This window comes from Bipolaris maydis (genome assembly GCF_028858645.1).
Source record: "Bipolaris maydis strain C4 unplaced genomic scaffold PSV08scaffold_3, whole genome shotgun sequence".
Taxonomy (NCBI): domain Eukaryota; kingdom Fungi; phylum Ascomycota; class Dothideomycetes; order Pleosporales; family Pleosporaceae; genus Bipolaris; species Bipolaris maydis.
In genome coordinates this window covers 554,312-578,143 of record NW_027093859.1, presented here as the reverse complement: position 1 = coordinate 578,143, position 23,832 = coordinate 554,312, and the positions used below count along the sequence as shown (strand labels likewise).

Sequence of the window (23,832 nt, the reverse complement as noted above, 5' to 3'; positions counted from 1 at the left end):
TGCGACGAGCATGTCGAGTAATCGAATGCACCAGCCATACCACTGTCTCCGCTTGTATCAATATTGATCACATGCGTAGACATGTGACTCACAATTACCATCTGGACAGTTTGGGGTCAATGGTCACGGTATGCTCAGCTCGTACGTACAGGACTAGTCGACAAGGCCGCGTAAAACGACAAAATGCCACGTGGTATCATGCAAGAACTTATCCGTCAATAGCCTACCCCATATTTTGCCCTGTACTATTGATAGCTGGATCTGTGGTGGCCAAACGGTTCCCGCACCACGCTGCTGGCACTGGCAACCGAGATGCGCATCACCCGGATGCTTTGCTCAGACTGGACACACAGCCACACCCACGCAGCTGGGTCTTTCACATGCTGCCAGTGATAGGTGTCTGTATTACAAGATCAGCTGCATGTCCTCCCTTAACCCGCAGATAACCCGCAGCTGGAACAAGTGGTTCCGCTTCGGCACTGGCAGTATCCTTGGTCTGCCACGGAGCCGCCGGTGCGACACGCAACAAGCAACACCACACCACAACACCACTCAAGGAAAGTTTTTTTTACCGAAACTTCTTCCGAACCTTGGAGGCTGAAGGATAGCTTGTACAGGCATAGCAAACATTCCATCCAGTCGACGTGGCATCGCATTGACGGACAAGATGCCTCAATATGCAGGGTCCATTACACTTCCATGTGGCAGTGCAGCCCTACCGTATGCACGGACTCTGCGATGCTGCTGTAACCCCGGCTTCTCCGAACATCTGGGCCTTCGATTCGCCGATGGAAGCCACTAGCCACATCTCAAAGGATGCACGGCCACATGCGACAAACAGATTTCCGCGGAGCACTTGGACCGAAGGTACTAGTTCCAGCAAGGGGTGCATACATCGGTATGCAATACAAAGATTCTTTTTGCTTATGCTTTTTACTCGCACAACACTCTAGAATCAGCATGAAAATCACTTGTGTGTTCCGGTTGCTTCGGCGTTGATGTTTCCTCTGTCGCTTGGGCGTGAGCATTAGCCGCTCGCTTGCAATCAGCCATGACGTCACTATCCCCGAGTTTCGTTTTCCATTTCCGACCAAGATCCGCATCCGCAACTGTGTGTGTGTGTGTGTGTGTCTTCGCGAGTGCGAGCTGCAATACTAACTAAAGCACCTTTGCTTCATTATTCTATTTTTGTTTGGAGCCCTATAGCACTTTGCCAAGTAAGCGTCTTTTCCTTTCTTTTCGACTGTAGACAAGTACCGCGACCTTGACTGGATATCAGGGTGCAAATCATCTGTCGGAGGCCCCACAACGCTGTCATCCATCCGCCAACGCAAACGGTTGTGCGGGCGCCATACCCCTTAGTTCATCGTCCCGCCAATCCGCGACAATGGGATGATGAGACCCTGCGTCAACTTGCTTTCGTCCAAGTTTCTACCGTTCAACATGTCCTCTGTACGGCGGCTTGTATGCCGATCATGACGCCAAATCGCGTGTTTGTGCCGCTCTCCGCTCACATCGCTGCCGTGACACACCGGTCACTCGTCCCCTGACACCTTAGGTGCTGATATTATCTCTACTTGCTACACCCACATTGCCCGATCTTTCGTATTCCTGTCGTCTTATCAATCACGCGGTCTTATTGCAGAATCATTAAACCAGCATATGCAGGGCAACGTCAACCCAGGGTACTGCAACCCAATGCTGCCATTGGGCTTCCAATAACTTTAGCAGTGCAACACTAACACTATTAATTACGTCTGCGGACCAAGCCCGTTCGGGAGATCATGGCATTGTGCCCTCAACGTCATACCCCAACCCTATGCCCCCCAACTTCATGCGACCGACGCATGATAACCACGTTTGGTTTCTTTTGCTGCAACAAGACTCAACTCAATTCAGTGGGCATCTGCGACACCACTGTTAAAATGCGGAGAAGACTTCCGGGCTTCCAATTGGAGCCTAGCAGGTGGGTGGGGTCGGACGACTATGGTTACGTCGCCAGTACCGATTTGCCTTTTGCCTATTACCTGGCTGGTTCTTACTCTAATAGTAACATCTGCAAAGCAACATATTGGGTTCTGCCGCTTCCTGGGCCGGCCGGCATCCCCCTCCCAGGCCGTGTTTGAAGCGATATTGGGCCGATCGCACCCTGCCAAGCACCTTTCGGCTGACGCTATTATCTCCGTCCGGCAGCATGCATCCTTGTGCAAAATGTTCTGTCAGCCTTGACAAAGCACTTCGGCCTCATGCCAGGAACCGCCGGCCGACGTAAGTATGCAGCACAAACCTTCGCATAAACTTTTTTTCGTACGAAGTCCCCATGAACCTTGTTCAAACATGCTTTTGCTCAGCAGTCTGGGCATGCACTCTTAGCGCATCAGTAATCGTGTTGGTTGTGCTGCTGCAGCTGCAGCAGTAGGGAAAAAACTTTTCGCCAAATACCAGTTCCAACCTAACGGCAGAATCCACGGACGAATGCGCACGTGCACCATACCCGTTTGCGCATTGTCCCTTTTCCAGCCTCCAGATCTAGTCTCTCTCGCTAATCTGTGATGAACCGTTCAAACTCCACATGGTGAGCATGTCAGCTCAGCTCTAAGAGCTTGGTTTCCGAGATTTCGCCCCCAAATGTCGGGCACGATTGGGGGCCAAACTATCAGTGCTATTCTAGACTGTGGAGTAAGGAACTATTGGTGCCTTTTTTTTTACGAATTCGATACGTCTCGATCAACATCAACTGTATTGGTTTCGTATTGTTTGGTCCTCGTGTGGATAAGACTTCTCGTGTCTGATACCGGACGTCGTGTTCTGATTTCCACGGCGCAGGCGTCTACTAGTTGATGAGTGTGCCCCAGCCTGCCGGGAACGCGACTCTATCGAGTCAGTGTTAACTGAGACACATGGGAAAGGGCGCCGTGATTCCGTTACTAAAAGTATTGCTACCAAAGCAATCGCATGCACAGATGCAGACACGCATCTGCTTCTAGAATCCCATCAGAACGTCTTTCCCATCAGCACATAAAGGGGCATGCACGTTGGACGCACACGCCCCGCTCGCTAAGAAATGCTATGTCTTTTCATAGCCTCTTACAGTCACACTATCAAAACCATAATCGTACTCCACTAGATCCCGCTGTGGCTGTGGTGTATTGCTTACTTTGGCTCGCACGAGCCTACTGAACCTCGGTATTACACCGTGTGATGAGATCCATACATATCGCTCTAATCTTAGTCCGAACTCGGTGTAAGCAGACCCAGTAGGTTTTTCGTGGAGATACGACGGCGTGATACTCTGGTGACGAAGTGGGGTAGTACTAAGAAAGGAATTTCACTCTTGTGGAATTGATATGTGGGTAAAAGAAGGACCTCTAGGAGTTGACCACAACGGGCTCAACCCTAAATCCATCATTTACAGACGTTCCCTTGGTTACTGCAACCAACGTCATGCCCTGTCGTCACCAATGGTGCCATCTGAGTAGGATATGTTTGTCATGTGATTGTCACGCACTTGGCTGACCACTTTTCTGACAAATGTTTATTTAGTCATCAGCCTCGTCCTTTCGTTAGGGACGATATCTCCTGCTCTTTTGTAAAACGCTTCTGCATGAATAGTATCTAGCACGAAAGTGCAGCATGCTTCGTCAGAAAATTTATGCTCAATGTTGAGTCTCCTTGCCAATTGCGACATGCTGAATTAGAAATCCACATATATTTCTTTGATAATGCTGAAGTATTTAGACATCAGCTATCACACCTACATGTGCATGGGTGGCTTTGTAGCTCGTAATGTCTCTCCCGTGTGCATAAATTCATGTCTTTTGTACGGAAACTGAGGCGTAAAATAACTGATTCTTTCCTGTGATGAACGATTTTCCACATCTAGTTCTATACATTCTACTACTCAACTGATATTCGAGAGAGACTTGCTTTTTTTAAGTACAATAATTCATTGACAGATGTAAGAAATATACAAGAGCAAAACTTGCAAGAGACAAAATCATTTTCTCATTGTATTCTCCCAAGAACTAAGCCGAAGTGGTCGCGGGCACACTCTTTCATACTCTCCCTAACCACAGCAAACACATAATCCATTATCCACACCCCTACATAACCTCATACATCGATTTCATCTCGCTATCACCTTTACACTTCAAGGTCACAATGCATCGCACTTTAGGAAACCACATTCCAGAACATCACGATGGAGCAAAGTCTAGAGCCGTTCTTCTTATCCTTCAATCGGCAGCAAAACAAATCACCAACATTCAGAAAAGTATGCAGATTCGTTCTCTTCACGATCTATAGCCGACAGAAAGTCCAATGACTAAAAAACCCTGATGCGTAATAACTTACCATACCCTAAGAAACCAAAAACACAATATCTGCCAAAGGAGAATGCAATTTTGGCATTCTTGATCGTTTCATAGTACTGTATATACAATTTAACGTTTAATGTCATCTCTTGCACATGCGCCAAGCCCCCAGAATTTCTTGTCCTCTATCATCGCTCTCTCCCCCTTTCTACACCTCTAAGCATGAAAGTCCCATGTTCAAAACCACATGCACCACACCTAACATCCCAATCTAACAAACACATCAGCATTTCGAAAACTTCCAAGTCAAAAATGGGGAAAAAGGACATGAAAAAGGGGCACCATTACAGCAAGGCAATGCTCCTATACTTGATCTCCCGAAGAGGGTGAAATATGATAACAGCATTTCTTTGGGAAAAAAGCAACGGCTTTATTACAAAAAAAAAGAAGAGGCCAAATTCACAATGCAAATATCGAACTTTAAAAACCAAAAAAGTGTTTGCAAGCATACTCCATTGGTGAGATATAACATATCCGTCATCCTTCTCCAATTCCCATTCAGCATATACATAATCATGCAACCCCCCTTTAAAAAAGAAAAAGGGAGAGGACAATAAAGTCGCCTCTCACACCGCAACTACGGGCATATACTCTGACTAACACGATGCTGCAATGCCCCTGCTCGATTCAAAAAACGATCCAACGTTGAACACCCAGCAATATCAATTCTTCAACGCCATGTATTCCTCCGCCCGCCGTACAATACAAGTCACGCTTTACCAAACCTCCCTCGGTATTCGCATGAATTTTTGCTTTGAAATATGCCCCATGCGCTAGCCTGCCCCGCAACCCCTTCGTTAGATACGCGCATGAAGGGGGGGGGGGGGGGTCCTCTTCGTGGGGTGATTCTAGGTAAGCTTCTGCTTGATGAAGAAGGAGCGCAGATGCGATAGTTGCCAGACGCAGGTGACGCCGAGAACGACGAGCTGGATGATTGACCAGCGGACGACGCGCGAGTTTGTGTGTTCGGACTGGTCGCGGAATTCGGCCTCGCGCTCCTGTATAATATGTTAGCCTGCTTCCATAAACGTAGCCTCCTCCACTTTTTCAGTTTGATGGATTGCAGTCAGACGTACTCTCTGGAAGACCTGTTCTCGCCTAATGTCCAGTAGTCGCGAGTTCAAGTCCTTGACCTTCTGCACCAGCGTCTCGACCTTGTCCTTGTCCGTGCTCTCGATCCTGCTCGTTTCTCCAATTGCCATGTCGAGGGTGAACCTGACGGTGCCGTGGATACCCTGGTTTAACCAGCCGCCTCCGCCCTGGACATTCTGAGGAATGACACAGATCCTGTGTTGTCCGCTGTCGGCGGCGCTGAAGGTGAAGCGGCCTTCGGCAGAGCCCCTTTGGGCCACGATGCGGTGGTTATCGTCGAATGTTTCTTCAACCGTTACGTAGACGCTGACATCGGATTTGGGCAGGTAGGACTTGGTCGCGTCGTCCCAGGGCTCGGCGTGGTAGTGGCCTGATATTGTTAGTTATGGCTCTTTTGCTCTGTTCCAAAGTCCAGCAGTCTTGAAAGACCAGAGCCAAAGGGTAACCCGTACCAACAACCAGTGTATCCTTTGGCAATTCCTCATAGAAGCACTTTTGGACTGCGCCGTCCAGGAAGAAGTGAAGTGCTTGTGCCGGAACCGCCAGGGCAGCAGCGAGCAGGACTGTTGGTTTCCACATTCTGAGAGGTCGAGAGTCACCCCGCGAGAAAGGATTGGTCGTAGCGCGGAGTTTGAGTATTGGTGAGCTTGTGCACTTGGGAATCCCGGAGCTCAAAGTGCATGTGTCGAGTTCCAGAAACTCCAGGTGTACGTTCCGAAAGCGGTTAGACTGTCGACACGTGCGCCGCTCCTTTGTTTGGCGCGCTGAACCCCCACCACCTGGAGTTGACCACATACATACTTTCAATTATGGAAATCTATGCATCTTCTTCTTGATTTATTTGCAAATAACAGGAGATTAGATTGTCTCTCGAAAGTACATTCATACCGTACCTCTGGACTTTATGACCAGAGTCATGCTCAAATTCATCTGGTTTCTACAAAGACATCTTTTCTACCTCTCACTGATCTTTAGTATACCATATATGTCCTGAGTAAAAAAAGGTATACTTCTCATTTATATCCCAGTCGAATCAGCAGCAACGGCCATGATTCAGGATATATGCTCAAAAGGGCAGATCGTAAGACAGCCCCGCAAATACGACTTTAACCTAGCTAAAGGATCCCAATCACAGCATGTATATATGCACGAGATGCAAATCGGGACCTCAAAATCCGAATCCACTCACCAGCATAAAACTGTTTGTTTACTGTCAATTGTCATCAAGCCTATTCCTAGCTTCACAGTCTTAAACAACACTGCCATGTAAAGATACTTGACATAGCACTACATCGCATAACATTCCTCCCCATCCCATACTGCAACACCATCAGCAACAACAATGGCCCTTTTCGACCCCTCCCTCTCCACCCTCGCACCCCCAAACTCCACCCCCAAAACAATCCTCATAACAGGCGGCTCCTCAGGAATCGGTCTCGCAACCGCCACTCTCCTCTCCGCCCTCAACCCAAACCACAACCTCATCCTGCTCGACCTCCACCCCCCACCCCCAACCTTCACCCACCCTCCCTCCCACCTCCTCGTCCACACCTGCGACGTCACCTCCTGGCCCGCCCAACGCGCCGCCTTCGCCGCCGCGTACGCAAAGTTCTCCCGCATAGACGCCGTCTTCGTCAATGCCGGCATAGCCGAACATGGCGACCAATTCTTCACCTCCGCCCTCGACTCCTCCGGCAACCTCGCCGAACCCGACCACAGAGTTCTCACCTTGGACCTCAACGCAGCAGCTGCCACTACCAAGCTCGCAATCCACTACTTGCGCAAGAATGGCGGCGACAGCGGCGACTTGGCGGGATCCATAGTCCTAACGGCCAGTCTGGCAGGCTACCTCGGCTCTGCGGGCGCACCGCTCTATTCCGCTGCCAAACACGGTCTTGTCGGGCTGCTGCGCGCGCTCAAGCATGAATGCGCCAAACTACGCATTGCCATTTCGCTCGTTGCGCCCGGCATAACTGTGACCCCGATCCTGGCGCAGGGCTTGCCAGCGTTGCGGGATTTACCGCCTGAGGAGCATGCGAGGGAGATGGCAAAGTGGGGGGTACCGATCAATTCACCAGATGCGGTGGCGAGGGCGGTGTGTGGGTTGTTGAGCGAGGGAATGGCGGCGAATGGTAAGGGCGTTTGGGTGCAGGCGGATCGGTTTGCGGATGTGGAGGCGGGATTGATTAAGAGTAGGGAGGCGTGGATGGGGAGGCAGATGTTGGAGCTGTTTAAGGGGGGACGGCGGACGGCGATGTTCACGACGTTGGAAGAGAATGACAAGGTCAAGGCAAAGATGTGATGCTCTGAGATGAAAGTTATGCATAGGAAGCTTCACAGGAAGCATAGAAATTGTAAACATAAGCAGAAGAGGTATTTGTACATTTGTTAGAAACATAGCCTAATCCATGTATCCGTTACTGATGGATGGGATCATGAACCCCCCGTTTCTTTCCCTTAGCCTTAGCTTTATTCCCTCCCATAAACGCCAACGCTATGCAAATGTTCAAGGCACAAAGGGGATAATATCAACAACCCACGAAGACGACGACAACAACAACAACGAAAAGAAAACACCAAGCTTTCTACTTTCTCGCTCGTTTGCTGCTCATCTCGCTCCCTTGTGAAAAGACACTTGCACTTCTCTTGTGCCCTTGGCCAGACGCGCTGTGACTCGTTGCTCGAGACTGTTGTTTGCTGTCGTCCTCGCCTTCGGCATCCACATCGCCATCATCAGCGTCTTCGCCATTGAAACCACCTTCATCCTCTTCACCCTCGGCGTCGTCCTCAGCATTGTCTGCATCGTTGCCTTCTTCGTTGTCGTCGTTGTCTCCTTCGGCATCGTCGCCATAGTTCTTGTTGACATCGTCTTCATCGTCGTTATCCCCGTCGGCATCAGCATCCGCGCCAGGTGTCTCTTGCGAATCGCGTACTTCTTGTTTCGGTCTGCTCTCGCCTTCCTCGCCGCCGCCGCCGCCACTACCACCGTTGTTTCCGTTTCCACTACCCATGCGCCGTTCTTTCATAGCAAGCAAAACTTTGCATTCTCCCTCTTCCTTCTCACGCACTTTTCGCACATCGAGCAATTTGCTGACCTTGGTAACCAAAACTTCAAAGACTTCACCCACTTTGCTAGTGGGTATTGGGACAATGTCACTCACACCCAGCGCTGCAAGCATTTGGCCAATCTTTTGCGTCTGAACATTGCTCTTGGCCTGTCGCATCTTAAGCAACTTGTCAGAGCCGAACGTAACTCCTGATGTGAGCCGGTCGTGTGTTGATACGTTGAAGCGATGCTCTTGGTGTGGAGAGAGATGCTTGACAGGCGTTTGGGCAGGTGTTTGTTGGTTCTGTGCCATGCTTTGCCGGCGATTCGCTGCGGATAGTTGTTGTTGCGCTGAGCCAGGAGTGTGTACCATGTCGTTGGCGGAGAGACTGAGCCGACCAGGTCCTGACCCACCACCGGCTGCACGCTTCTTGCTGCGGTCTTGTTGGAATAATTGCTGGAAAAGAGCTTGTAGCGCTTGTGATGATGTAAAGGCTTGTAACCCTGCCGAGGCTTGTGGATTCTGGGGTGGTGCGTCGAGCCGTGCCCGGAGTTCTTCGCGTTCGGCATCGAGACGGTTGGCAGCCATGTTGATGCGCTGGAGTTCGGTGAGTAAGAATTCCTCCTCCTTGACCTCGTCCATTGTGCGGTTGATGAGCGCTGTAGCTAGCATCTTGCGGTTCCTTTCCATGACAGGATCGAATTTGGTGAGCATCTCGTAGAGGCTGTATTGGTCGGCATCCATGGAGACTTCTGGTATGCGCTGCTTCATGAGCTTCGCAGAAATGTCGTAAAAGCGCGCTTTGAGATCTTCTAGTGATCGCTTTTTTGAAGGCGCAAACGGCATTGTTGCGAGTGCTTGGTCGCCACCGTCTGTCAAGTCTGGCGCGTACTGTCGCGACGGCTGATAGTCGTAGCGATCCCATATGACAGGCCATCGATACGAATAGTCTCGGACGACTTCAAACAGGTAGTCTGTTTCTTCGCGACTCCAGTCGTCGCTGCGCAGGAACTGGTCGTACTCCTCGTCGGTGAAGCTGGGCATGTCGACCTTGATATCGTACTTTGCGTAGTCTGAGCATGTTTCGACATAGGTGTCTGATGTGTCTGCCGCGTCGCCCTCGTGCATCGTCGCGTCATCGGCTTCCTGTACAGGCGGTGCGGCTGTGGGCTTGCGCCGCCAGTGCCTCAGCACAAGGCCATCGGCACGCGCGGGATTGGTAAAGGGCTGTTGTATCCTGCGCAACGCGATTAGTCCATCCTCTTGTATCTCTCTCTCTTGTCAGACGTACCATTTCTTTGCCGGCCCTGTGCTCTGCCTCTTCGCCCTGTACGCCTTCTTCTCCTCGTAGACGGCGACGGGCGGCGGCCGTTCACCATACAGCGCAGCAACCTCGCGCGCAACGCCCTCTGGTCGAATGAGAGTCAGTCTCGACCTTTTGACGATTTCCCAAGGAAAGACGTAAGAGTTGCCAAACGTACGTATCTTCCTGCTCCCTCCCGCAGGCTTTGACCGCTTCTGTGTCTGCGCCGCCAGTGCTGCTGAACCTACTGTCTTTGGCGCATCACCGCCGGCAGCAGGCAGGCCGAGCATATCGCGCACATCGCGTCCCGACGCCATCGCAACTATCGCAAGGCGCCGTCCGTCGATGAGCGGTTGAAAGGAGAGGGTGCGGTTGATGGAATCGCAGGCCCCAGGCTGAGTGGACGAGCTTAATTTCGATGTTGGGAAGTCGCGTTGGACCCTGCGGCGGCGGGTACCTCACGTGTGAGAGAAATCAATATTTGGCAGAAAATCGGGTTGGGTGGGCATAAAAAACCCAAAAAGGTGCGCGCAAAAGCATTCAAATGGGAATGCGACCAAAATCAAGGCAAAAAGGCCGAACAAGCCGCAGTCCAGGTTCTTTGCTGCCGCTACAGGTTGGTACAGCTATGGAGTCATGGATTGCCGCTGTTAAGGCACCTTCCAATCAAATACGCAAAAAGGCCATAGCTCCAGGCCATCTGATCACGACCCCTCTTAGCCCCCTTCAGAACCGTGTCAAGTCTCTCTGATGGCTGCAACCATCTGCCTGTCTACCAGCTGCTGCTCAAAGACAAGTGCAGCATCGCCCCCCCTTCAGAAAAAGGCACCATGGCAATGCACCCGTTTGGTGTGGTGAGTTGATCTATTTGCGTTCTTCTCAACTACTCTACCTGAACTAAAGCGCGCTCCGTCTGTTTCTTTTCGTCTCGGACCTTCGCTCGCGCTCTGTACAAAAAATACAGTACTGCCGTGGGACTTGAAAAGAGACTCCTTTACATGCTATATTTTCCTCGTACCAAAAAAACAGAACAAAAAAATTGGATAAAGAAATCGACATGCCACAAGTGCAAGCCCTCGCCAAGCACACCTCAACGCCGCAAGCGCCCAATCGAAAGCACTCGCACTCCCACAACGCATGGCCGCCAGGTCATGTGGTCTTGCAACACGGGAGCGCAAACATGAAGACAAAAAGATGGTAGTGATGTTTTTTTTCGGCGCTGATGAGAGATCCGGGCTCGTGTGGGAGGCAGTTCGGTCGATCGGTCGTCGTAACTATTACCGTGGAAGGAGATTTTCGATCCCGTCTATCAATCATTACAAGATACCTATACAGGAAGAAAACGTGACCGAAGGAATACTATCGCTCAAAGAACGGACTCCAGGATGCAACGCAAAGGGAAGGAAACCAAGCTTGAGGGGCCGCGACTACTACTTGCTGGCGCCGCAGCACAGTGCGTTTGCCAGTTTTTGCATGAAGCTCGGCTTCTCGGGAGACTGCTGTCTCGGTTGTTGAGGAGTTGGGCTGCTGGCAGGCGCAGCGCGGTTCTGTGACAAGTTTTGCTGGCTGTGCTGAAACTGCGCTTGTGTCGATGCGCCCTCAGGAGGTGCGAGCTCACCCATGCTCTTCCTCTTAATCTGAGAATCACGGTTCATGTTCTCTCTTGGGCTTCTTCCTTGCTGAGCGCGTGTCGCTCCAGGCTTGGGCAGGGGCTCGTTTAAGCGGTGATGGTCGATGGGGAGGTGCGTCTTCTGCTGCCTGTGCTGCTGGCCCTGGAGATTGACGGCCATGGACGAGTTTGGGTTGACATTGGAGTGGTGCATGGCCTGAACAGCGGACGGGTGCGACTTCATCGCCTCCCACCCCTTGCCATTGTTCAACTTCATCCAATCATACTCGCCATCCTCAATCTCTCCAGTGCTCTTGAGGGCCTGGGTAAAGAGCTCCCGGAGGTAGTCGTAGTCGGGGGTATCCTCGAAGCCCAAGTTACGGACGTAGCTGAGGTACTTGTTGAACTCCTCTGCGTATCATTAGTGTGAAACAAGCTTGTCGTGACTATATTCGACGTACCAGGGAAGCCATCGCAGAGGTCCTTGATGGGGGTAGTCTGCTTCTTCTCTCCAATCTTCTCGTACTTCTGCTTGTTGGTGGCAGCCTTAAGACCTTGCCATGGCAGTCCGCCGCGCAGGAAGTACATGAAGACGTGGCCGAGAGCCTCGAGATCATCACGACGCGACTGTTCGCGTCCCAAATGGGTGTTGATACTCATGTATCGAGCGGTGCCGGACAGAGACTTGCGCTCGCGGTAAGGGATATGCTGCTTAGTCTTGGGGTCACGGTATTGCTTGGCCATACCAAAGTCGACCACGTGGATGACATTGGCGCTCTTGGAGCCGGGGCGACCGATGAGGAAGTTATCGGGCTTGATGTCGCGGTAAATGAGATTCTTCTCGTGGATGGTCTGGACGCGCGAAAGCTGCAAAAAGGTAAGCACGTGAGTAGGACGGTCAAGTCGTTTTCATGCATACCATCTGCTTGGCTACCATGACAACAGTCTTGATGGAGAACTTTCTGTTGCAGTGGTCGAAGAGGTCCTCCAAACTGGGGCCGAGGAGGTCAATGACCAGAATGTTGTGGAGGCCTTCCTGGCCAAAGTAATAAACATTAGGGATCCCGGCTGTTTGTGGTCAGTCTTGTTCTTGCGATACATGTGTATGTGTGTGTGTGTGTGCGTGGTCCGTAATGTGCGCAATGCGGATGCCGAGGCTAGCAGTGGATGTAGACAACAAACATTGCAGTTGATGAGATGAATGCAGCAACATTGATGATGAAAGTTGGCAAACATCGATAGAGCATTGTCCATACACTGCGCGACGAAGCATTGACAGGCCCGGTCAGGTATGGGTGTGTCTGGTGTCCCTGCAGAAACACGTGCCGGGGCAGGGCTGGTTGGACACAACAGGCGGTAAAGGGGGGGGGAGAAGGAAAGTAGAGACTCACGGCAGCCCACAAGGATCTTGTAAGTGCGATATTCATCACGCAGCTGAGGAGCATCGCTCTTCCTCGGCTCGAACTTGATGGCAACCTGCTGCTGGTTGAGCAGGTTGGTGCCCTCGAAGATGACGCCGAAGCTGCCTTCGCCGATCTTCTTGCCGACGCGATAGTGCACGCCGACAACGTTGGAACTCGTGCTGCCGCTGGCCATGGTGATGGAGGTGTATTGGCGTGGTGGTGGTGACGAGGAGTAGATGGAAGGAGGGAGGAATCGCCGTAGCGGAAGTGGTCGTGGTGGTTGTGGCGACAGCGAGGCAAGGCCGCAGCCGTTCTCCGGTGATGAGGCTTGGGGCTATGCAGCCGGGGGACGCGACTCGGCGTCCTTACCAAGGGAAGAGTGTCGGGTGGGAGGGAGGTCGGTCGAATCGAGGGCGAGTCGAGAGCGACGAGGCTGCTGACGGCAGCGTGCGAGTTGACGGGGAGGTCAGAAGAATGGACGTGAGACGACGGGTGGGTAGTGAAGAAGAGCAGCCGACTCGAAGGGTGGAAAAGGCGTGGAGAAGGGGCTGCTGGGAGCGACACTGGGGGCCCGTGCGCGGCGCACCTTAGCCTGCATCCGGCTCACTAGGCCAATTCATCACAGCGAGCGCGAGCACGGGACTGAGCACCTGAGGGCGACGACCTGTCCCGACGCACTTGCCGGGCGGTTGTCGTGGAGTGTGTGTACTTGTGTGTACATGTACATGTCTGTGTATGTACATGTGTGTGTTTGTATATTTACGTATATATGATATGTGGTATGTTTATATATAAATGTATGTGCATAAAGCACCATACAAGTATGTACCAATGGCGCCATGTCCCAAGGCTGTCCTCGCCCTCGTTCCGCGGTTCATGGACTGCCAGGCCGGGCAGCGTGCGTGTGCGTGTGCGTGTGTACACTATGTGTCGCAGGCCATGGCAACCAGGCGGGCGGCTGTCATGTGTTTTGCAGGCTGGGTGCTACGTCCTGCTAGTAACATGTAAATACGTATGTCGCATGCAAGCGTGTACCTGCAGAACTGCCCACGCCCAAACCAGCATGCCTCCGAGGAAAAAGCAGCGCTCCCATGTCTGATCGCGGAGATTCGACAGTCGGTCCCACAACCACACACGACACTGGCGCGCGTGCGCCCAAGGGGAAGGGCGCGCGACGCAGAGCCCATGGTAACCACGGCCAGCATCGACGCCCACAACGAGCCGGCTATCCACTGGCGGGCGATGATCTTTTGCGGCAAGCTGCCCCAATCTGCGCCCGCCGCACACCGCTGCAGCGTTCCCAAGCAACCAGCCCGCGTCTGGCCATGCCTGTCGCAGCTGCTTGACCCCGAGACAGTAGCCAACCGTCCACCTGAGCGCCACGCCGACTGCGCGACCTGGTCCGCCTCACCGTCGCGCTGGCTATCTCGCTGTCTCTGGACGACGGCGTGCATCCAACGGTCACGTTGCGCGCGCGTCATTGGCTGCGCGTCGCCTTCTGCCCTCGCTCGCTGGCGCCACATTCCGCCCTCGCCAAGGCTAGTCCCCACCGTCAAATGAACGCTCAGGCCCACAGAACACAGTCGAGACCCTGGCCAATACGCCGTTGTGCATGTCACTATTCATGGATGCTCGCCCATGTTCATGCATTACCCGAATCGTCAAATCTTATACACTGCCGTCCACACCGGTCCATCCATCCCCATCCCCCCTTCCGCCGCCTAGTCATGCCCGCCACACAACGCCTGCACCACCGCCCCGTGCTACAAGTACAGCCATGGAGAAGAAAGCAAACATAAAACAAAAAAGCGGAAAAAAGAACACGGAGAAGAAGAAGACAATACGAAGCAAAGAAAAGGAAGAAAAAACAGCCCGTCTGCGCGGTTGGCGGTCACAGATTACCCAACGCCGTCCTAGATGCTTCATGCTTGCTCGCTTACCCAGCCTTCTCCGCCCCCGATAAAACTCCCGAATACGAAGCCGACTCCCAGCCACAGCCCTTCACTCTCGCGACTCCAACATGTCGACATCGCGTTCCTGCTCCAACGCACTCTCATCGTCGCCATCAAATGTGTCCGACCCTGCTGCTTCTACCTCAATCTCGGCCTTTGCCTCTGCCTCTGTCTCTGCTCCTGCCCCGTTGACTGTCGTCTCGGGCTCGGCAGGCACCGCTTGCGCTTTGCCCTCGAGTACTAGCTCCTCGTCATACATTGCCCTGCCCGCCTTCCATGCTTCCTTGAACCAGTCACTAAGCCGGTTCTTCTCCAAGTGCTCTTGTAGAATATCGTCGTCAAGCAGGTTGTCCCTGATAATGGGCTCGCGGAGATCCTCGGCTGCAAAGCGCACGCAAAGCTCGCCATGCGTACCCCCGGCTCCCAGAAGATCCCGCAGGCTCTTGGGCCATACAATCCGAGCAAATGGGTTCTCGGCTGCAGAAACGTTAGCGAGTGAGTAACCTTTGCGAAGACTTGGCAGCTTACCACACATCCTGAACAAGGCTCGGAATGTCCATGATACTGCAGTATCCCGGAGCACATCAGTGATCCTAGCGTCCGTAATGTCCCTCGTGTTGTTGATCGTACCCCAGTCATCTTTGATTGCCAGTCGCTTCCACACCAGCTTCAGTAGACCTTCGCGTGTCGTTCGATGAATGTTTTGCCAGCTCACAACCAGAACTCTAAAGGCGTAGACGAACTCGTCTCCTCCCAGCAGAGTTGTGCCATCCTCGTGGTCATCCGCATTCATCAACGTAAGAATGTCAATCATGAGAGCCGCATCAATCACCTTGTGCTGCACAAGATTCTCGAAGCCTTCCTTGAGAATCGCCTGATGCGCTGGCCTGTCTTTGAGACGGCCCTGACCAAACTCATTCATCAACAGCTCGACGGCAGACTCCTCGTCCAGAGCACCTGTGATGACGGGGAGCAGTCGCTCGTAGACCTCCTCTTGGATCTTGGTGTACTCCAACTGCTGTTCGATGCTCTGGAACATGGCTTCACGCATCTTCAAAGCCTTTGGCTTCTCCCTGCGCCCATCAAACAGCGGTTGCTGCTCCTCGTCCTCTTTCACCTCTTTCTTGCACAGCAGAGCGAGCTTGGCCATGGAGAGCTCCACACGCTGACACCACGAGTTGGTCTCCTGCTTCGAACCAGCCTCGTACAGTGCTTCGGCTGCCGCCTCGTAATCCTTCTCGCCGCACACATCGTTGATCCACGCGAGCCGCACGCGCGAAGGTTCAGAGCGCAAAAACTTGGTAAGCGCTGGTTGGTTGAGGTAGTCCTTCATGAACAGCTGGCCCGCTTGGTTCTCCGTAATGTACTTATTGTAGAAGGCTCCAGCCCACTCGTCGCCATAGATGGCAAAGTAGCGCGCGATACGCTCTTTAATCCGGTTGAGCTTGACTGTGCTTTCCGCCTGCTCCATCTTGCTGCGTGTACTCGCCTTTTCTGACTCGAGCCAATTCGTCTCTTCCCAAATGAGGCTCACCAGCGTAGCCATGTCCCGGTACTGTTCAGCCAGCTTCATTCCTTCTGTTGCGAGCCCAATCTCCATCAGGCCCATAATGTGCGATGGCCGGACATTGTTGTTCCATTCGTCCTTGAGGCTGCGGCCCATTGCTCGCGTCTTCTCGTCACTCTGCGCAAGAGCCCATTGGAAGCGTTCGATATGCGTTTGACAACCCAGCTTCACCAGGCGAGGATTGTCTTTGCCAATCTTTTGCGCAAGAGTCTCCTGGTAGCCTTCTTCGTAGTTTTCCACTGCGAGATTCCGGCCAACGTCAATGAGACTGCGAATTGAGCTGACAATGTTGTGAGACGATGTCCAGAACTGGGGAAGCAGGTCGTAGCCTTCTTCTGCTCTGAGAATGCCGTCGTCGAGACAATCACCATCGAGCCCATACAATTCCACATTGGCTTGCCGAAACTCAAAGGCAGCCTCCAAAGCCACAAGCATGACATCAGTGCCCTCACTGAGCCTCTGCATAATCGACCCCTGTTCCTTTGCGCCCTCTTTCATATAAAAGGTTCGCAGGTAGAACCAACCCCAAGGAATCAAAACGCCCAACGAATCGACATCTTTGAGGAAGAATTGTCGGATGGTATCGGTCTCGCCAAGCTCACGGTCAATGGGCGTCTTGTAGCGCTCATTCAGGGCTCTAATGATATCGCTCATTAGAATCTTTTCCGGATACGCGTCTGGATGGGCTTGCTGATCCTGCAATTTGTCCTGGTACCAATTCCATAGCTTATGTGCAGCCGTTAGCTTTTCCGCGTGCCAAAGCAGCCGCCACTTTGTATCAAAAGACAGTGGTGGGTAATTGCTTTGCAGTTGTGAGATCAAAGTTTGCAGCGCGCCAGTGCGTTGCTGGAATTGTTCGTCCATATTTGAGGTGGTTTTCTCAAGGTAGTCGTAGGATGAGCTCAAAATACCAGCGCTAATGGCGCGCGCCGCCTCCGCAGTCTCTTCTTCTGGAAACGAAAACCGTGACTTCACCGAAAAGTCAATAATGTTGCCAGGAATAGTGCTGAAGAATGTCGCTTGCTCAAGTTTGCTGAGTGCCGTGACCTTGGCTCGCCCATTATTCTGTTCCTCCGTTGTTGGAGATAGTGCACTGATCTGCAAAAGTCCGAATTGTTGGACAAAGATAAGTGCAGTTGCTCGCCTATCCTTTCGTAGTGCTATCTCCAGGGCATTTCCAGATATCGTTACATCAGGACGGAAGTATATTGTGTCCTGGAAAGGCAGGCTGGGTCGTCCGGCATCTGCCAGTAGTTGTGCTTCAGGACTTTCTTCGGGGTGGGCGAGGGCAGTCACACACACGGCGCCTGGGAACTGCACATATGCGGTGTGTCCGGGTTGCGGGACCAACAGGGTTCCGGTGGGTTCCTTTGGTAGCTGGGGTTGGTGAAAGTTGCGAAGCGGAATCACCCTGTTGACTGTACCTCCGGCTCCTGATAAGACCAGTTCGAGGAGAGAATAATCCATCGAATCTCGACCAGACAAGGCCACCAACACGAGAAGCTCAACGACGTCATGCCTCTGCTGTTGTTCGACAATCGCAAAGTCCAGCACATGCACATCCTGCTGATTGCGTATCTCCGGCACTGTGTCAACTTGGAGCACCGAAAGAATTGCATCGTGTACATCCACATCCCGATGGTGGCTATGTTGTCCCGACCAGCTCAAATCCCAAAGCTGAAAGAGACCGTTCTTTGTTGCGGATATGACATCCATATGGCCCTTTGACTGCGAAGTGCGGGCCTTGACTGAGGCAATGGTTTTGCGAATTGATCCTCCCAACAGGCCCTTGAGACTGAAGAAGCTACTACCCGAACTGTTGGGTGCGCTCAAAACGGTGATTACAACATTGGGTCTGCCTTGCGAGTCGCGCAGGGTAAGTTGGGCCAATCTGCCACTGCTGAAGACCAGGACATAGCCCGCATGTTCGACATCCACCAGGTTGGTTATGGTTTCTCCAGAGTATAGCTTGACGAAGCCCTCCACTCCTTGTTGGCGCTGGGGATAGAGGCTTCGGGTATCGGCGCTGTCAATGCTCTCCCAGAAACTGATTTTGCCTGTCGAAGGCGCGAGTGCGACGACACCGAAGTCGTTTGTGGGGCCGTTGCGTACGATGGCACCTAGTGGCAGAGGCTCGGATGGTCTTAGACCAAAGCCCAGATTTAAGGAGACGACCTTTGTAGGGCCGTTCGGGGCGCTGTAGTCCCAGACAAGGGCTCGATCCGAAGTCAGGGCGAGCGCGAGACCAGCCGAGGGGAGTGCGGTTGCATATATGGGGGCTGGTGATGTCAGTTAGCAAGTGCGCGTCGGACGGGGTGAGGCTGCGGCATACTCGAAGGGCGGAGAAGCGCTGACGGAAAGCCGGGGAGTTTCTTTACGCTGTAGTTTGCATTTTTTGTCTATAATGCATTTTGTAAGTGATGGCCAATGTCTCGGCTACTCTGCAGACTCACAAGATATGAACCAGTCTCTTCTTTGGGCGCGCGCTGCTTCGGTGCTGTCTTCTTCTCGCGGACGGGCATGTCAACCAGAACGACGGAATTCTCGACGCTCTGAACTGCATGACCATTAATCTGAACGCTCCCATTTCCGTTCATGTGCGCGCCGGCTGGATCCTTGAAGGCCTCATCGTTGAGCTTACTGCGCTTCCGGCTCCGTTGCTGCTGGGGGCCGTCCGAGTCCTTGCGCTGGCGGCGTCGGGGATTGCGCAGGGAGCTGCGCGCGCTTTGGATCGAAGCCTCTGGCGAAAACATGATGAACAGTGTGTTTAGAAGTGGTTTAGAACGCGAAAGAGCGCGCCGGTGATGGTGTTGGCTCTTCGCTTGGGTTGTTGGTGATTAACAACTAAGAATGCGTCTGTTTTGGAAGCTTTGGTGACAGGGATCCGATCAACGCTAGGACACGGAGTTAAACAACGTGCTCTGCAAACGGATCTCGTGCCCTGAAGCCAACCTTTCACAAACGTGGCGCATCAGAATCGACTATCTGGCAATTTCTTTCACATGCATACTACTACATCCTCAAACTAGTGCGCTTTCATCCCCCCATCGATGCACTGCATGCTCTCGTTGCACTGCGAGTACAAGTCCAAAAGGATCCCCAGGAACTGTCAAACTCTGAACGCAGCTGGCGCTTCTTATATGCCCCGCCGACTCAGATGTGGTTCTTGACCAAAGAAAAAAACCAAGCACAAGCACAAGCCTTCAGATCGGCTGTTGTTTCATCACACTCGGCAATGGAAAGATGTTTTTGAAGATTCGTTTCTCATTTCTCATAAAGTTACTTATTACAATTTATGTCAGGTACATGACGTGAAGGCTTTGCATCGCAGCTGTCGACGTAGTAAATAAAACGACATGCTCCACACTGTACATATGGTCTCAAAGACTCGACGGCAGTCACCAGGCAATGGCTTCCCACGAATCAACTAGCCAGGCAACTCGCAGCCATACCGATACCGCTTGCGTCGTTTGTGCTTGCTACAACTAGAACTTCTTGCCGTGGTCCTCCTCAGCAATGCTGTTCTCGGTAGAGGTAGTGCTCTGCTTCTCGAGTTCCTCGCCCATTGGGCCGTGGATGGATTCTTCGAAGACGGGCTCAGTCTCGATGGTCTCGAACTTGGTCTTGAAGTCCTTCAAATTATGAGTCGATGAGTTACTTCGACGGCGAGCATTGGCCATATTGGGCCTAATGTCTTCGACTTCGTCGCCCATGGCACCCCTGCATGTACCGTCAGCCTGCTATATCTTGAGAATGAAAGGAGGCGTGTGATGAACGGCAGGTAGCGTTGCGCCAGATTTGTCGGGTCTTTCGGAATAGGTGCTGAGGATGAGTAGGAGGGTGCGAGACTTACCAATTGCCCTTGCCGCTGCCGCCCTTCTTCGTCTTGGTTGGGTCCGTGTCAGCATGGCCGGATTTGGCAAAGTACTTGGGAAGACGTGCTTCACGCTCGGCAGTGCCATCAGCAATGCCAGCGTGGTCACGGTCAGTGTACTTGTGGGAGCGAGTCACTGGGTTTAACAGTCAGCATCTAGCGTGAAACTGAATGCTCGTATCGAGGACGTTGAACAGCCATAGATGACATTATGGGTTTGAGTGAACCAGCGACAAGTGTATACCAGCCAGGAGTAATACAGTGGGAATTGACCGCCAGTGAGGAGTAAATACCAGCAGAAATTGAACGCCAGCAAGAAGTGGACGCCAGCAAGGAGTAACACCAGCGCGCAAGATAGGCAAGAGAGACATGGCGAAAGGAATCACTTACTTGTTGGTTTGTAGCTGGTGGAGTAAAGGGTGAGTGCGAGCGTATGGTGCGAGGAGGTTGATGCGAGGAGGTTGATGCAGATGAGGGTGGTGTCGAGCTGAAGTAGACAGGAACGGAGCTCGGGATTACTCCAAGCGTGCTTAAAGGTACTCTGGAGCAGTGGGTCAGTACATGGTCTCGTGATAGGAGCTTTGGCCCGATGGCGTCTTCCTGCGTAGGTAAAACAGCATAGCCGGTTTGCGTACCTTGCAGATCTGACTGGAGTTGGTTTGAGTCACAGCAGCGACGAGCACAAGAGCAATGACGTGAATTGAGGAGGGGAAGAAGAGCGTTGATCCGGTCAAAACTTAGGGCAAGCGTAGTGTGTCTCACGCGTATCGTTCTCAGAGCGGGGAAGCTGGCAAAAGCACCCGGGGCTCCCTTTATATGGAGGCACGTACACCACCACAGGGCCTTGTTGGGGCCATCATCTAGAAGATTCGCTTGGAAGGGCCCGATGCTGGCCATTGCAATTTACAGAAGCAGCAAGGTAAAGTTGAGGCCAGCGTGGTTTTATCAATCGGATCTTCGGTCCCTGGGCTCTGTGAGCAAAGGAGCTGCGGGGAGGGAGGCTGGGTACGTCACTTGGTACCTGGCGCGCAAGCTGGTCGCGTGCTTAGAGCAAGAGACCGGAGGCGAAGTACTGAACAACACCGGCGCAGACTGGTTCAGTTCATTGCCCAACCATACTTGCATACCTCTAGATATCCAGTATGCATACAAAGCCCTCGTATTGCGCAATATCCAAAGTTGCTTGGCTCACAACCTCGAGCGGGCAGCGTTCCCTACCCCGGATTCCACAAGTATCTCATGGGCGCTAATGCACCAGCTCCACATAGGCGGGCCAAAGTCATGCGCCATGCCTCCGTGGCTCCGACATCACGTGATGGTCAGCTCGTCCGTTCCGCCCTCGCCATCGGCCCTGGGTCGTATGACCAATCGCCGCGGATTTGTTGCTTGCATCAGCACGTCTCCGAAGCCGCAAACTATCTTGAGAAAAGTTTCCCGGCCACGCTTTGCTACATCCACCACGGTTTTCTTCCTCGAATTTCTGCTTCTTTTTCGCAAGACATCTTGCTTTCACATTTGGTTTTGCAATACAAATCTGCCCCTCCTTCCGCACACACACACGACGCCACTGTGCCCCGCCATGGCCCCGCGATGCTTACTTATCGGTACGCCGTCGATCGCAGCGCATCCTGAGCAACTCGACAAGGTCTACGAAATCCATGACCGCAAATCAACAGACTTGCAGATGCTGGATCGCATCGCGGCTGGTCTCGTCAATCTGCCCGCCTCTACCTACGATGTTGTCCTGCTCCTTGCCGACGCCGACGGTACAACTCGCGAAAGCCACAAACTGCTAGCACGCGATGTTATGAACAAAGTAGTGGCCGCATTGAAGGTTGGAGGGGTGCTCAAGAGTCAGGCTGGTCCTCTGCAAGGCTCTGAGAAAACAGAGGCTATCCTTGCTGGACTCACAGAAACGGCAGATGGCATGGCAAAGCCAGAGCAAGAAGAGGCTGTGTCGATACCGCTGAAGTTTGGCAAGAAGAAGACAGGCGCCATCAATGGAACAAATGGTACAAATGGCACAGTCAACCCAGACGGTTCTGTCCCACTCAACCTCAATGGCAAGCGCAACCAGACCGAACCAGCCAAACCAAATGGTGTAGGTTTCGTGGACTTTAGCGATGACCTTGACGACCCCATCATTACTGGCGAAGATGACGATCTGATTGATGAAGACGAATTCATCACTGAAGCAGACATGGCCCGGCCTGTTATTCAACGTATGTCTCCAATCCCCTGAATTCGGTTTCTTTGGACTAACAAATTACAGCACCTGAATGTCAGCCCAAGCCAGGAAAGCGACGACGCGCTTGCAAAGATTGCACTTGCGGTATGAAGGAGAAGCTCGAAGCTGAAGACGCTGCTAGACGCGCATCCGCCGACAAGGCTTTGAATGCACTCAAACTGGATGCCGATGATCTCGCCGAGGTGGACTTTACAGTGCAGGGCAAGGTGGGCAGCTGCGGGAACTGCGCGCTGGGCGACGCTTTTAGGTGTGATGGATGCCCGTATATCGGACTACCGGCATTCAAGCCTGGTGAGGAGGTGCGGTTGCTGAACAATGATATCCAGTTGTAGGTGTCTGTTTGGGTGAGATTGCATTGTGTATGGCGTATTGGTTGCAATTAGGGTGATATATAGATATGGGGCCACTTGGTAAATGGCGTACTAGGTCTGAACTTTGCTCAGATTGACGAGACGATCAATGAAGCATGACTATCCCATAGAAGTCCACTCATGAATTACATGGTGTGGCTCTTTGTATTCCTGCAAGGCCATAACGAATTTGAGCCGGAAAGATTACTGTCATCCAGACGCTATATCAAGACCCTAGACAGCACACAATCTCATGCCCCAATCATCAACTCCAACTTCAAAGCCGTACGCCCGGGACCATAGTAATCAGGCCGGCGCTCAGACTGTTGAAAGCCACATGAAGTGTACAATGCTCTCGCAGGCTGTCTACTCTCATCGACCCACAAAAATACCGTCTGACACCCTCCTCTTTCCATCTGATAGTGAAGCATTTGAATCAGCGCCTTGCCCACACCCTTTTGCCTCTCTTGCTCAACAACACAAAGTTTATGTAGCCATGCAAGCCGTTTCATCCGCTGATACACGAGATAAGCGACCAATCTTTCGTCATCGTCTTCCTTGAACACCAGTAGCAAGCCCGTGTTCTTTTTCTTCAGCTCAACATTGTAGTTGAAATGCTCTATAGCGGGGAAGATTTTCTTTTCGAGTTTGGCTACCTTGTCGGCGATGGCTGGGCGGAATTTTGGTGAGAAGGAGGAAAAGTCTTTTATTGCGAAGCCGGGTGGGACTTCTGGCCTTGTGTTTGCTGCGACCATTATGTGTGGTGAATGCTCTGGTCGAGTATTGCTAATCTCGCAGGCTTGGAACTTGGATTTGGTTACGATGGGCTGGGCTTTCAACTTTTCGGGATGTTCTTTCATGTATCCATTCTAATTAAATGTCTCGCCGTCAAGTTCTTTATTTTGTTCTATGCAAGTGAAGTATGGTGGTGATTGACTACAAATGCTTCGAGTTCTACGTACGTAGTCAAAGTGGGACGCACGTGCTAGCGCGTCACACTTTTGAGGCGGACGC

The 23,832-nt window shown here is 52.4% G+C and overlaps 7 protein-coding genes across 7 annotated transcripts; 2 read left to right on the top strand and 5 right to left on the bottom strand.

Annotated features, from left to right (window-relative positions):
* Nucleotides 1-4,802: 4,802 nt before the first annotated feature.
* PSV08DRAFT_273367 (emp24/gp25L/p24 family/GOLD-domain-containing protein) lies at nucleotides 4,803-6,129 on the bottom strand. Its single transcript, XM_014221313.2, has 3 exons — nucleotides 5,918-6,129; nucleotides 5,450-5,835; nucleotides 4,803-5,371 (listed from the first exon to the last, which is right to left on the bottom strand). Exons 1-3 carry the CDS (start codon nucleotides 6,042-6,044, stop codon nucleotides 5,222-5,224), a joined length of 663 nt encoding a protein of 220 aa, XP_014076788.1. The 5' UTR covers nucleotides 6,045-6,129; the 3' UTR covers nucleotides 4,803-5,221.
* A 615-nt stretch (nucleotides 6,130-6,744) lies between these two features.
* Nucleotides 6,745-7,908, top strand: PSV08DRAFT_385815 (uncharacterized protein). The gene has a single exon (XM_014221312.2). The coding sequence runs from the start codon at nucleotides 6,808-6,810 to the stop codon at nucleotides 7,765-7,767; it is 960 nt and encodes a 319-aa protein (XP_014076787.1). The 5' UTR covers nucleotides 6,745-6,807; the 3' UTR covers nucleotides 7,768-7,908.
* A 142-nt stretch (nucleotides 7,909-8,050) lies between these two features.
* PSV08DRAFT_407799 (casein kinase) lies at nucleotides 8,051-13,054 on the bottom strand (the record flags this gene model as incomplete). Its single annotated transcript, XM_014221310.2, has 7 exons — nucleotides 12,816-13,054; nucleotides 12,344-12,492; nucleotides 11,886-12,291; nucleotides 11,250-11,835; nucleotides 9,994-10,223; nucleotides 9,804-9,921; nucleotides 8,051-9,749 (listed from the first exon to the last, which is right to left on the bottom strand). The coding sequence occupies exons 1-7, from the start codon at nucleotides 13,018-13,020 to the stop codon at nucleotides 8,051-8,053; spliced, it is 3,393 nt and encodes a 1,130-aa protein (XP_014076785.2). The 5' UTR covers nucleotides 13,021-13,054.
* Nucleotides 13,055-14,408: 1,354 nt separating this feature from the next.
* Nucleotides 14,409-19,099, bottom strand: PSV08DRAFT_196613 (Non-repetitive/WGA-negative nucleoporin C-terminal-domain-containing protein; the record flags this gene model as incomplete). The annotated part of the gene is made up of 4 exons (XM_014221309.1): nucleotides 14,409-15,256; nucleotides 15,308-18,625; nucleotides 18,679-18,745; nucleotides 18,800-19,099. The coding sequence occupies 4 exons, from the start codon at nucleotides 19,097-19,099 to the stop codon at nucleotides 14,829-14,831; spliced, it is 4,113 nt and encodes a 1,370-aa protein (XP_014076784.1). The 3' UTR covers nucleotides 14,409-14,828.
* A 494-nt stretch (nucleotides 19,100-19,593) lies between these two features.
* On the bottom strand, nucleotides 19,594-20,673 carry PSV08DRAFT_273334 (uncharacterized protein). The gene is made up of 3 exons (XM_014221308.1): nucleotides 20,611-20,673; nucleotides 20,200-20,356; nucleotides 19,594-20,066 (listed from the first exon to the last, which is right to left on the bottom strand). Coding segments are annotated over exons 1-3 (393 nt in total). The 5' UTR covers nucleotides 20,612-20,673; the 3' UTR covers nucleotides 19,594-19,831.
* A 1,031-nt stretch (nucleotides 20,674-21,704) lies between these two features.
* Nucleotides 21,705-23,157, top strand: PSV08DRAFT_273309 (cytokine-induced anti-apoptosis inhibitor 1, Fe-S biogenesis-domain-containing protein). Its single transcript, XM_014221307.2, has 2 exons — nucleotides 21,705-22,442; nucleotides 22,493-23,157. The coding sequence occupies exons 1-2, from the start codon at nucleotides 21,800-21,802 to the stop codon at nucleotides 22,798-22,800; spliced, it is 951 nt and encodes a 316-aa protein (XP_014076782.1). The 5' UTR covers nucleotides 21,705-21,799; the 3' UTR covers nucleotides 22,801-23,157.
* On the bottom strand, nucleotides 22,963-23,678 carry PSV08DRAFT_385801 (acyl-CoA N-acyltransferase; the record flags this gene model as incomplete). Its single annotated transcript, XM_014221306.2, has 1 exon — nucleotides 22,963-23,678. One exon carries the CDS (start codon nucleotides 23,676-23,678, stop codon nucleotides 23,070-23,072), a length of 609 nt encoding a protein of 202 aa, XP_014076781.2. The 3' UTR covers nucleotides 22,963-23,069.
* Nucleotides 23,679-23,832: the final 154 nt, after the last annotated feature.